This window comes from Myxine glutinosa, chromosome 12, assembly GCF_964187855.1.
Source record: "Myxine glutinosa chromosome 12, kmMyxGlut1.1, whole genome shotgun sequence".
NCBI classification, from domain to species: domain Eukaryota; kingdom Metazoa; phylum Chordata; class Myxini; order Myxiniformes; family Myxinidae; genus Myxine; species Myxine glutinosa.
This window is the reverse complement of record NC_136272.1, coordinates 44194623-44208734: the sequence shown is the minus strand read 5'-3', so window position 1 is coordinate 44208734 and position 14112 is coordinate 44194623. Positions and strand designations below refer to the sequence as shown.

The 14112-nt window shown below is 44.3% G+C and overlaps 1 protein-coding gene across 1 annotated transcript in view; it reads left to right on the top strand.

The window, feature by feature from the left end:
• G6PD (glucose-6-phosphate dehydrogenase) overlaps positions 1-14112 on the top strand; it is a 37964-nt gene continuing 23852 nt past the window's right edge. The window contains exon 1 of the mRNA XM_068132624.2: positions 1-243. Within this exon, the coding sequence (XP_067988725.2) occupies positions 130-243 (114 nt within the window). The 5' untranslated portion in view covers positions 1-129. The remainder of the gene's footprint in view (positions 244-14112) is intronic.

The window sequence follows — 14112 nt, the reverse complement described above, 5'->3', positions numbered from 1 at the left end:
ACCCGCAGACACTTCCTCGTAGCGTATGGTATTTGCTCAGCGTAAAGCGTCCTCTGATCCATAACACGTGTGTCGTCGATATTGATCGATAACTGATAAGGCCTTGAGCCGGTGGACGGTGGTGCGGTCATGGCTCATCAGGACTGTGACGGGGGCATCGTGAAGCTTTTCCAGCGAGATCTTCTCGCCGACGAGGACTTCCACCGCTCGGAGACGCACCAGTTCGTGGTACTTGGGGCATCGGTAGGTCTGAGGCGATCGGGTACTTCACCCCGCTTCTTTCTCCGTACCGGAGCGGCGTCCGGCTGTGTCTGGGTCTCCATTAGGTGCGAGTACAATGAGCCGGGCACAGGTTACGCAACGTCCCCTTTCCCTCCCTTTCCTCGAAAATCTGCATTGTGGTTCATAATCCGGCGCTCCAACCCCTCGTCGCTTCCTCCCCTTCCCTTCCACAATACTGTGTGACGAAATCGGATGACTCGTCGCGATAACACCACGGTAGTTGTTCGTTCCTCGTCCCTCTTCCATCGAAAGTCTCGGATCATCCGTTAGGGATTTCCGATGAAGGTATTCGCGGACGAGACGCCATAGACCGGTGGGAAGCCGCAATTTGTACCTTTTCGTTTCCGGGTTGACGGTGAAAGTGCATTAATCATCACATTTCCACGTACCTAAAGCCCTCGTGGAAGAGCTAAGATGAGGACGTTGGGAAACATCATTGCACTTTACATTAATTATTATGCACAAGGGTCATGGATCAAATATATGAGGTTTCAGATTTTTTTGGGATATAGATTTCAATTCAACCAATTGTGGCTGGAATATCACTTCTCTGATGACGTCATTGTTATCACTATATGGGAGTTTGACTACAAAAAAAAAAACTGGGGAGTTTTTATTTTTATTTTTTTGTATCCAAGACCGAGGCTCATGAAAGAGCTAACATTAATGATAAAAAAACATAAACGGAAACATAAAACATATAATAAAGGGAGCAGGCGACAAGAGGGACAGAGAGAGGGAAGCACACAAGTACAACAGTAGAGAACAAGGACATCGGGAGATCTGTGGGAGGGAGGCGGCTTGGTGGGAGGAGGCATAAAACAGATAGATACTGCCAGGACTTCCAGGAAAGAAATCGGTATTCAAAAAAGTGGATCTGGGGTGAATTAACGGGGGTAGAAAAGATCAAGGTTTTGGATGGGGAAAGACAAGAGATGGTGGTGGACAGCTGTTTTAAAGACCTGGAGGGAGGATTAGGATTGAACAGGGCTGAGGAGGAGTGGGACTGAGGGTGTTGGTTCCAGAGGTGGGAGAAAAAGAGGAATGAAAGAGTGAAGGTGAGCAGAGAGTATTGATTTTGGCAGTTTCACCAGAAGAGAGTTGCTGGAGACCAGAAAAAGCACAGGGCCCAGATCACTGCCTTGAGGAACTCTAGCCTCAACAGGAAGGGGAGATGAGAGAAAGGCATTCAGGGCCACAAATTGACTGCGACCAGTGAGGAAGTCTGCAAGCCATGCATGGAGGTTTCCATGGATACCATAAGAGGCGAGTTTGGTGAGGAGAGCAGTGTGCCAGACCGTATCGAAGGCACGTGATATGTCAAGGGAGACAGCTCTGATTTATACGACGAGTTCTGATTTCTGAGTTGACGACATATGCCAAGTTTCAATTTTTTTCGTTGAGCGGTTTCTCAGAAAATTATCTCCAAATTTTTTCCCTGTTATGCAATATGCCAGCCATACCATGTGTCCTATGACGCAAGAGTTAGCCTTAATATGTTCTCCATTGTATTAGTGTCAAAGCCAGTGACCATTTTCAAATTAATACTAGAATTACAAGGACACCCAGGTACAGCGTGATTGAAAAGTCCCTGTGCACCTGCAATACGCTGCATTGCATCCGTCTACCACTGAAGATAGATGGATGTTATGTTTTCATCCCTGTTTGTCTAGATTCTAGAATCACGATATCTCAAAAAGTTATGGACGGATTCCTACAAAACCTGGTGGATAGGTTGTGTGTGTGACAAGGACGAATTGTTTTTGATTTTGGTGAAGATCTGGATCCAGATACGAAACATTTTAAGCGATTCTTCACAATTGAGAGATGGGGTCAAAAACTATATGAAGCACGATATTTCAAATAGTTATGGACAGATTATGGCAAAATTTGGTAGTTGGGTAACAAGCCGATTATATTTTGGTTTGTCCTTGCAAACAAAGCGTAACATGGTCCTAGCCAAGTGTGATCCTAGTAGCAAGAAGGGCATGGTTTGAGTCCTGGAAGGCCCTTTGCTTGAATGTTCAGACACCCGCCTAAGGAGATTATGACCAACATTGGTAAATATTCTAGTATTATATGAACTACCAGTGTACCCACCCTACACACGGTCTTGTTCCAAGCTTGCAACACATTCTTCTGATGCATCCTTGTATTTGGGCGCTGTATAGGCAACAGACCGCTGCCTCAATCGCGCCTCCTTGAAATACAAATAACCCGGGTTACGTATATGAAGCAAAAACATGCACACTGCTTATGTGCATATATAATACATGGTTATATCAGCTCAGATAATATGAATTGCACCCTTCCTCCCCCCCCCCCCCCCCCCCCCCTCTCAAATGAAGAAAATGTCAGATGGGTGAATTCTTTTTTTCAAAACTTCATGGAATCAAACGAAACGTGCACATGCACAACTTCAGGGTGCCCTCATTATTCCCTGAAAGTCAAATCCTCTTGGAGGGTTAGATGAAACATAATGCATAGGATCCATACATATGTACATACTTTCCTTCCATTGTTATCCCCACACTTTTTCAAAAAAAACTGGTATATTGTAATCTCCTCCATCTGTCTGTCCATCCGTCCATCACGCTATGTCCTCCTAAACAGTTTTGCATAAATTTACCAAATCTAGTCGTTATGATCACCACATGGCAAGAACAGCTGTTTCATTTTTGGGGCAGTTTTAAAATGTCAAATACCAAAAAATGTCTATCGAGAGTAAGGAATGCCATTAAGGAGGGAGTATTGTTGAGGATTCTGTATGGATAGAGATTAGTGATTGTAAGATAATTGTAGGACGTGTTGATAGCCATATCAACACCAGTGAGGAAGTCTGCAAGGTATGGGTGGAGCTATGGGTGGAGCTTCCACTTCCTGGTGTGGAAGAGGAGCAGGAGACAGGGGTTCTTGAAGAATTCACAATGGCCTGTGGAAAGGGTAGAGTGTCGAATGTGGAGGATTTAAATTTGGCAGGTATAGATTATTGGGTTCAGGAACAGGGAAAGAGAATAACTTTTTTTTTCTTCTTTTTTTTTTAAATTAAAGCAATGATGCCAATATGGTGGAAGATGTGGAGGTGGGAGAACATCTGGGGACAAATGACCATAACATATAGTGTATGCAGCTATATTGTTGAGATGTGGAGTTTGGGATAGTAAGGTAAGGTTGCTGGATGTCAGGAAGGCAAAGTTTGACGGTATATGAGAAGAGAGTCAAGTGCTTTAGATTAGGAAAAGCAGACGTGTGGCAATCTGCATCAGAGGAATGGACAACCTTCAAGGAGCAATTATGTGGGTGCGGAGTGGGTATATTCAGTGAGGTGTGAAGGTACAAGCAGAAATAGAGCTGGGTGGATGAGTAGCGAGGTAAACAGTGTTATTAAGGATAAGCAGAAGGCATTCATGAGGTATTAAATAACACGACTAGAGATTGACATCAGTATGGGAGTAAACAGAGGCTAGTTAAGAAAATAAGTGGGCAAACCAAAAGAGAATATGAAAAGGTTATGGCCAAAAAATAATTAAACATAACAGCAAGACAATCTTTAAGTATAGTATGTAAGAGGGAGAGATGCTTTGCAATAAACGTTCCCTACCACGTTTCATTTCAATATCGGTAAACACATCTCTTTATTTGGGTTGGTGTATAATGCCGCATTTGGTGCCGAAAATAATAATTTGAAAACCATGGACTAACACCAAGGCCTAAGGCCTGAGGCTTGCCGATCTGCCGAACATAATAAAAGGAAATAGCCCCACTGCCGGTCATCTCTTGAGGTTGTAGTGCAGACCTCTGCTGATTTTGGTGGGGGGGGGGGGGGGGTGGCCTGGGAGCCCTCCTGACCCCCTCGGAGGCCCTCTGATACGAAATTGGAAAAATGTAAGACCAAGCGATCCTGCGGACCATCGAGTAAAAGAACTGTATCAGGTGTCAGAGCAATGAGTTGGTAAATAAGGGACAAGTAGAGATTTTAAGTTTCATGGGGTAACTTCCGCCCCCCCCCCCCCCCCCCCTCCAGAATTTGGTGAATATCCAGATCTGAATCTGGATTTGAGAATTTTAAAGTGATTTTTCACCGTTGAGAGATGAAGCTAAAACTATACATTGCACGATATCTCAAAGTTGTGGATGAATTTGGATGAAACTTAGTGGATCGGTTGGGGGTGTGACAAGGAAGAGTTGATTAAATTTTGGTGAAGATTTGAATCCGGCTCCGTATCAGATAAGTTTTGAAGTGATTGTTCACTTTTGAGAGATGGGGCAAAAACCGATGTCTAGCACGATATCTGAAAGTTATGGATGCATTTGGATGAAACTTGGTGGATAGCATGGATGTGTGACAAGGAGGAATCGATTCGGTTTTGGTGATGATCCAAATACAGATCCGGATACAAGGGTTTTTTTTTTTTTTTTTTTAATCTTTAAGTTGTTGTTTCGAATGCAGCCTGTGCTGTGGCTGCTGGTTGCATCATTTTTCTGGAAGCGTGTTTGTGCCGCTGATGCCCCAATTACCAGTGAGCTGGTACTCAATTTGCAGACCTTGGACGGGTGACAGGCTGAGTCAACCCCCCTGACGTTAATTCAATAATTGACCGGGATTCAAACTCGGGATCCGAGGATCCCAAGCCGGCACCCTGACCGTTCAGCCAACACAAGGCTCTTAATCTTTAAGTGGTTCTTCACTATTGAATGATGGGGCCAAAAACGATATGCAGTCATGGCCAAAAATATTGGCACCCTTGCACTTTTTTTCAAATAATGCACCATTTATTCCAGAAAATTGTTGAGATTAAAAAATCTTTTGGTATCCACACATGTATTTATTTTGTTTGCAGTGGAACAAAACAAAAAAAGCTGAAAAATTTACTAAATCTGAGCTTATTCCACACAGAAATTCTAAAATGGCCCTGACAATATTATTGGCACCTTTTCGAAGTTGTTAGAAATAATATGATTTCAAGCAGGTGATTCTCCTTTACTTTGGAATTAAACTCATCTGTGGTGAGTTGCAGGTGCCTGCAATATAAAAATCGCCCATTCAACCAGTTTGAATGGAGAAAAGGAGTCGTTCTGCTCTTTTGGATCACTGTGTGTACCGCAATGAGCATGGAGAAGAGAAAGAAAACCAGATAATTGTCTGAGGAGGTCAGACACAAGATTGTAGCAAAGCGTGGACAATCTCAAGGCTACAAGTCCATCTCCAGAGACCTTGATGTTCCTGTGTCCACCGTACACAATGTTATCAGGACGTTTAAGGCCCATGGCACGGTAGCCAACCTCCCTGGACGTGGTAGCAAGAGAAAACTTGATCGAAGATTGCAGTGAAGGATTGTCCGAATGGTGGAGAAAGCACCTCAATCAACTGCCAAACAGATTCAAGCTGACCTTCAGACACAAGGTATGACAGTTTCCCCTCGGAACATCCGTCGCCAACTCAATGAAAGGGGGTTCTATGGTAGGAGACCCAGGAGGACCCCACTGCTGAGAAAGCCCAACTGGAGTTTGCCAAAACACACCTGAAGGTCTCGGAGGTCTCGCGAGATCTCGGAGACGGTGGGAGGGATTTTCGAAGCTCCACACGGTCTCCACGTTTTTCGAAGTTAAGTCTGTTCACAATTGTATTTTGTCGAAACTGTATTTATCTTTCGGTGTGTGAAGTTATTGTGTGCAACTTAGTTGTTTCTCGGTGTTTATCTTTCATAAATTGATCGTCTGTTTGCCGTGTCGCGAGCAAGGCCTTTGCCGCGTCGCGAACGATTTGAAATCGAAGTTAAGTGATTGTTCCCATTTGTATTTTCGTTAAAACTGTATTTATTTATGGTGTTGTACGTATATTGTGTCCCGACGAAGATTTTTCGGTGCAAATCTTTCATACCTGTATTGAAAATCGTGTTAATTCGTGTCGTGTCTTGAGGCCTTGTACAGTGTGCACTGTACAACCTTGAGGCTTTGTTTTTCTCTCAGCGGTCCGTCGTTTGTGATCCAATAACTTTCGTTCTCTGTATTCCCAGTCTTTTCACCCATAGCCTACTTCCTTGTGTAAATCTCAACTCAAAAAAAACAAACAAAAAAAAAAACATTTCCTTCTCTGTTCTCATTCGTTTATTCATTCTTATTCGTTCGTTCGTTCTTCGACCACGTGTTTCTCCCCCATTTCCCCAGACAGTTTTCACTCATTAACCTTCAATGTTTACACTTTCCCCTCAAGTTATGTATTCCGTCATATTTTATAACACGTTTTTCTTCTTCTTCTTTAAAAGGCTGCTTTCGACTTGCTCACCAAATCAATTCATCCCAAAAAAAATATCCATCTCCTATAGTGCCTTTTTTCTACATTCCCTAAACTCTCCTGCACTCCATCCTCCATCCAGCGTCCTTAAACGTATTTTTAACTCGAAGGTCACAAGAAACTCATTTTGCAATAAATGTTCGTTTCCCATAAATCGTACACTTTCAAAAATCCAATCTCACCCCTCCCCTCCAAATCTTCCCCATAACCCCTCCCCTCCAAATCTTCCCCATCACCCCTCCCCTCCAAATCTTCCCCATCACCCATCCCTTTCAAATCTCCCCCCTTGTCCCCTCCCTCCTAAACTACCCCCTCACCCCTCCCCGCCAAGACGCCCCCTCGCCCCTCCCCTCCTAGACTCCTGCCTCACCCCTCCCCTCCAAATCTCCCCCATATCCCATCCCTTTCAAATCCCTCCCCTTGTCCCTTCCCTCCCAAACTCCCCCCTCACCCCTCCCCTTCAAATCTCCCCACCCTCATTGCTTCTCAATTTCCCCCCTCTCACTCCCCCTCCTCAAAGCGTCCTCCCCGCTTCTTCCCCCTTCAAACTCTCACCTCCATCTCCCCCAACCTTCTGCCTCGCTCTTCCCCCTCCTCAAATAACACCTCATTGTGGCTCACCCAATCACCATCAAACCTTTTGTCCGCCCCATCCTTCCCTTTCTCCGAGCTATTCTGAAATCTCTGACACACCTTCAACAGCTCTCCCTACCTCTTCCACCTCTTCCACATCTTACCCTACCCCTCCTCCCCCCTGTTCTGTATCTGATGCTCCCCCTTCCTCTTCATTAACGGTATGGACCTCAAACATCCGGGGCCTTCGTTCAAACTTAACTGATCTCTCCATACAGGTTGCTTCTGTCAAACCAGACGTGATCTGCTTAACAGAAACTTTCCTCCTTTATGATGTCTCTGATTCCATAGTATCTCTCCCGGGCTACTCCCTCCTCCGGTATGATAGACCTGAGCCTCGTCCTGGAGGCGGGGTTGCTATCTTTATCAAAAACTCTCTTCCTCACTCGCTCTGCACTGCACTCTCTCCACCTCACCCCCAGGAATACCTCTGGCTACGGCTTCCCCTTCGCTCCCACCTCTTGTTCATATGTGTGTTGTACCGTCCACCAAACAGTGATGACTCCATCTACATCTCGCTGTCTGATGATATGGACCAACTTCTATCTACTCATTCCAACTCTCTCTTCCTCATATGTGGTGATTTCAACTGTCATCATGCCAGTTGGCTGGGTGTGGGTACCTCTCTCACCAGCCATGGCTCCTCAGCAAAGGACTTCTGCGACTCACTGGGACTGACACAATCTGTCAATTTCCCGACCCGGATCTCAGTCAACGGAACATCTTCTCTTCTGGACTTGGTTATGACTAACTTCCCTGAAAATGTCTGCTGCTCTTCTTCTGCTCCGATCGGATCATCTGATCATGTCCTTGTTAAAGTGGACATCTCTCTGACCATCCTCGGGGAGCCTGCTCAGCGTCGACGAGTCTGGCATTTCACTCAGGCCAACTGGCACGGTCTTCAAGCAGCCATCAATCATCTGGACTGGTCTCCCATCTCTACCACCTCTGACATCAACTCATCCTGGGAATTCTTCCAAAGTAAATTGCTCTCTCTCATGCACAGATTTATCCCATCTCGTCTTCGGTTGTCATACCCTTCCTCCCGTCCATGGTACACGGAATCTTGTGGTGAGGCTGTTGCCCAGAAACAACTTGCCTTCTTCTCCTGGAAAGCAAATCCAACGGAAGGAAATCTCATTTCCTTTCACAAAGCCCGAAACAAGTGTGTGTCCACCCTCAGGAGAGCCAGGAAACAATATCTCTCCGTTCTCAAGACCGAACTCTCTTATCTGTCTCCCTCTTCCAAATCCTGGTGGCGTCTGGTCAAATCCGTTTCTGGTGTTTGTTCCCCCTCCATCCCCTCCCTTACCTCAAACGGCTACACAGCTGACTCCGCACGTGAAAAAGCTGAATGCCTCAACTCTGTGTTTGCCTCTAAATCTTGTGTCCCAAACCCATCCCTCTCTGTACCCACCATACCCAGTCGTACCCTGCTGCTCCTGGACTCCGTGTGCTTTCCTCCTGACAAGGTGGAAAAGTTTCTGTCAACCCTCGACTCTGATTCTGCAACTGGACCCGACGGCATCAGCCCACGGGTCCTAAAATCCTGCTCTGCTGCTCTATCTCACCCTCTCTCTGTTCTCTTCACCCTCTCTTTTGCTCAAGGTCAACTGCCATCTGCTTGGAAATCAGCCAACATCACCGCTTTGCACAAAAAAGGTGCAAAAACAGATCCTAGCAACTACAGACCAATCAGCCTTCTCCCAATTATCAGCCAAGTCATGGAATCCATCATTGCTTCGGATATGAAATCTTTCCTCTTCTCCAATGGCTTGATCTCTGATCATCAATTTGGTTTCAGACCAGGTCACTCTACTCTGGACATGCTGCTTCTGCTGTCTCAACAATGGATGGAGGTCCTCAATGCCAAACAGGAAATTAGAGCTGTCTCCCTCGACATATCACGTGCCTTCGACACGGTCTGGCACCCCGCTCTGCTCACCAAACTCTCCTCGTTTGGTATCCATGGAAATCTCCACGCATGGCTGGCGGACTTCCTCTCTAGTCGTCGTCAACGTGTGGCCCTGAATGGGTTTCTCTCATCTCCTCTTCCTGTTCAGGCTGGAGTTCCCCAAGGCAGTGTTCTGGGCCCCGTGCTTTTTCTGGTCTTCATCAATGATCTCTCTGACTCTCTCGAAAATCCTCTCTATCTCTTTGCTGATGACTCCACTCTCTGCCGCTCCATTCCTCTTCCCTCTGATCAGCAGTCTGCTGCCTCCTCACTCTCTGAAGACCTGGACAAAATCACAGACTGGTCAAACAAGTGGAACATGTCTTTCAATCCTGACAAATCTCACACTCTTACTATGTCTCTCCGAAAAGATCGACTGGACAACCCTCCCATCTACTTTCTCAACAATCCTCTCCAAGAAGTTCTGTCGCTCAAGATTTTGGGTCTCACTATCTGCCATGATCTTTCTTGGGAAAACCACATTTCCAAGCTGGCCTCCAAAGCCAGTCGCCGACTGGGCATCCTCCGTCGTGCGAAGTCCTTCCTCGGCACACCTGAGCTCCTCACCACATACAAGGCTTTCATCCGCAGCTCAATGGAATACTGTTCTCCCCTATGGGCCGGTGCTCCTGCCTCACACCTAGCTCGGCTTCACGCTGTTGAAACCAAAGCTTTCGGAATTATTGGAATCTCCCGCGATGAAGCTATCTCTGAGGGACTTTCACTCACTCACCGCAGGCAGGTAGGTGGTCTTTCTGTCTTCTACCGACTCCTCTCCGGCCTTGCTCCCCCAGCTCTCTCTGTGCTCTGTCCCCCAAATATTCCTACAGGTCGCACAAGATCTGCCAGCAACCCTCTGATGGTTAAACTGCCGAAATCTCGGCTCTCTGCTCACCTTCACTCTTTCATTCATTCCTCTTTTCTCCCGCCTCTGGAACAAACTCCCTCACTCCCTTCAATCCCACTCCTCCCTCCAGGTCTTTAAAACAGCTGTTCACCACCATCTCTTATCTTCCCCCATCCAAAACCTTGATCTTTTCTACCCCCGCTAATTCACCCCAGATCCACCTTGTTTGAAATTCCAACTTCTTTCCTGGAAGTCCTGGCAGTGTCCATATGTTTTATACCTCTCCCACCGCCCCCTTCCCATGCCCCCCCCCCCCCAAAGCCCTCGCCCTCTCTCAGATCTCTCGATGTCTCCATGTCTCTCGGTCCCTGCTCTCAAATGTTGTGTTTGTGTCCTTCCCCCTCTCTCCCCATCTTGTCTACCGCTCCCGATGTTATATGTTTTATGTGTCGGTTTGTCTTTCTGTGTGATTAATGTTCGCTCTTTCACGAGCCTCGATCTTGTATACAAAAAAACAAAACAAAAAAAAGCCAAAATCCTCCTGGGAGAATGTCCTGTGGACAGATGAGATCAAATTGGAGCTTTTTGGGAAAGCACATCATCTCTATGTTTACAGAAAACAAAATGAAACCTTCAAAGTAAAGAACACCTTCCCTACAGTTAAACATGGAGGAGGTTCAGTGATGTTTTGGGGTTACTGTGCTGCCTCTGGCACTGGGTTCCTTGAAAGTGTGCATGGCATCATGAAATCAGGAGATTACCAAGGCATTTTGGAGTGCAATGCTCAACCCAGTGTCAGAAAGCTGGGTCTTTGTAAAAGGTCATGGCCCTTGCAGCAGGACAATGACCCCAAACACACTTCAAAAAGCACCCAGGAATGGTTCAAGACAAAACACTGGGCTGTTCTGAAGTGACCAGCAATTAGTCCAGATCTAAATCCCATTGAACACCTGTGGGGAGATCTGAAAACAGCTGTCGGGAGAAGCACCCTTCAAATCTTGGAGAATTAGAGCAGTTTGCACAAGAAGAGTGGGCCAAACTGCCAGTAGAGAGGTGGAGGAAGCTCATTCATGGCTATAGGAAGCGCTTGACTGCAGTTATTTTGTCCAAAGGCCGTGCTACCAAATATTAAGTCTAGGGTGTCAATAATTTTGTCAATGCCATTTCTTTTTATTTTCTGATTTAAACGGATATATTAAGTTCTGAATCAAAAACAAAGTTTCTGTAATATTAACAGTGAAATAAAGAATTGTGGAGACCAAATACTTTTGTCAATTTCAACTTATTTTTGGAGATAATTGTGAGTTACCAGTATATTGAAAAAAGTGCCAGGGTGCCAATAGTTTTGGCCACGACTGTATATAGCATGATATTTCAAAAAGTTGTGGACGAAGATGTTGAAGATGTTGATAAAGAACAGATATTCAACCATGAATAATTTCAAAGTCATTAATGGAAGTCAGCACAGATTTACGAAGGGGAGATCATGTTTACAAATTTTGTTGGAGTTCTATATAGCAGTTTCTGATTGAGTGGACGATGGAAGTGCAGTGGATATAGTATTTCTAGACTTTAAGAAGGCATTTCATCAGCATAGGTGGGCCTGTGTTAGTCCATGGCCCAGTGCAATTGGAATGATCCCAGGTATATCACCACAATATATTGTATTTATGCTCATAAGCCTTACACATGCTTTTGCTGCATGTATGTACATCGGATTTATTTTTTTTCCTGCACCGAACACGGCATTATATACCGCCCAAACAAAGGGATGTGTTTTCTGATATTGACATGAAAATTGGTAGGGGACATGTATTGCAAAGCAATTCTTGCCCTTGTTATTCGTAATTTACATCAGTGATTTGGCTAGTGGGGAGAAGAGTAAGCTTTTCAAATTTGCAGACGACGTGAAGTGAGGAGGTAAGATAGACAGTAGAGGGGTAGCGGTGGTCAGAATCTGGAAAGGCTAGATAATTTAATGGACTGGGCTCTAAAGATTGGCAGATGTATTTCAATACAAGGAAATGTAAGGTGCTGGGATTGTGTAAAAAAAACAAAAAACAATTAAAGTAGGGATTACATAATGCAAGGGGCAGTGTTGGTACATGTGGCACAGGAAAAGGATTTGGGTGTGGTAATATGTTGGGGATGTAAAGGAGGTGGTATGCAGATGGCACAATGGCGGTCAACCATACATAGAGAGTTGATCGGATTTTAGGTTGTATTTTTAGGGGGATAAATTATCTTCTATTTATATAAAAGAAAGTTTTTGTTTGTTTGCTTGTCTGCACGGGCTAATCTCCTGAACAGTGAAAGAGAGGAGGAAACCACTGAAACAAAAAATGTCGGGACAGGTGCCAGGAAGGTTATACAGTCACGTGAAAAAGTAAGTACACCCCATGTAAAGTTTTGAGTTTTTCAACATATTTCAACATACAGCTATTTGATCTTCATTTCAACAATATTGACAGATAAAGGTGATATAATATAACAAATATCATGAAACATTTACATTTTGTAGTCCATTGTATAATTTAAATAAACATAAATGCAAATTTTGCATGTGGATAAAGTAAGTACAGTACACCCCATGAAATGTTTTTAAAATCTTTTTAACATATGTGGACATATCAATATTTGATCTTCATTTAAACAGTATCTATAGATGAAGGTGATATAATTGAACAAAAAAACAATGAAAAATTGACTTTGCAATAAGTTATTCAACAAAACATTGTTGCACAGCATGCACAGCTCGTTTCAAATCCCCCCACAACATCTTGATGGGATTCAGATCCGGGCTTTGACTTGGCCATTCCAGAACCCTCCATTTCTTTCTTTTCAGCCATTCCTTGGTGGATTTACTGTTATGTTTAGGGTCATTGTCATGTTGCAAGGTCCACCTTCGGTTGAGCTTCAACACTCTGACAGATGGCCTCACCTCAAGCACCCTCTGATACAATGAAGAATTCATAGTGGATTCTATGTTCGTGAGCTGCCCAGGCCCTGATGCAGCAAAGCTGCCCCAAACCATAATATTTCCACCACCATGCTTTACAGTTGGTATCAGGTTCTTGTGGTCAAATGCTGTCTTTGGTTTTCGCCAAACATGTCTTCTGGTACTGTGGCCAAATAGTTCTACCTTTGACTCATCTGTCCAGAGCACATTGCTCCAGAAGTGCTGGTCTTTGCCTAGGTGTTCATTGGCAAACTTTAGTCTTGCCCTGATGTTCTTTCTGGACAGCAAAGGTTTCCTCCTGGCACACCTCCCATGTAGATCAAATTTGTGCAGCCTCTTTCTAATGGTAGACTCGTGCACTTTGACATCAACAGTGGCAAGAGCTACCTGTAGGTCCCGTGATGACATTCTGGAATTCTTAGAGACTTCTTTCAGCATCTTGCGGTCTGCTCTCGGGCTGAACTTGCTGGGGCGGCCTGGCCTGAACAAGTTGGCAGTTGTTTGGAATCTTCTCCACTTGTAGAATGATGATCTTCCGGACAGTCAAATGATTGATTTCAAATTGTTTGGAGATCTTTTTAAATCCCTTCCCAGACTCGTAGGCATCTATAACCTTCTTTCTGAAGGCCTCAGAGAGCTCTTTCGATCTAGGCATGGTGACGCCACACACTTCAACAACAAAGAGCAAACCAAACTAAATGTCTGAGGTTTAAATAAGACAGGTTCCTCCAAGATCCTCTCTAACGATGTTCTAATCATTTGCACCTGAGCTGGTGCACCTGATTCTAATTTTAGGTATTTGAAGTAGTGATAAATGTGGGGGTGTACTTACTTTTTCCACATGCAAAATTTGCAGTTTTGTTTATTTAAATTATACAATGGACTACAAAATGTAAATGTTTCATGATATTTGTAATATTATATCACCTTTATCTATCAATATTGTTGAAATGAAGATCAAATAGCTGTGCGTTGAAATATGTTGAAAAACTCAAAACTTTACATGGGGTGTACTTACTTTTTCCACATGCGAAATTTGCAGTTATGTTTATTTAAATTATACAATGGACTACAAAATGTAAATGTTTCATGATATTTGTTATATTATATCACCTTTATCTATCAATATTGTTGAAATGAAG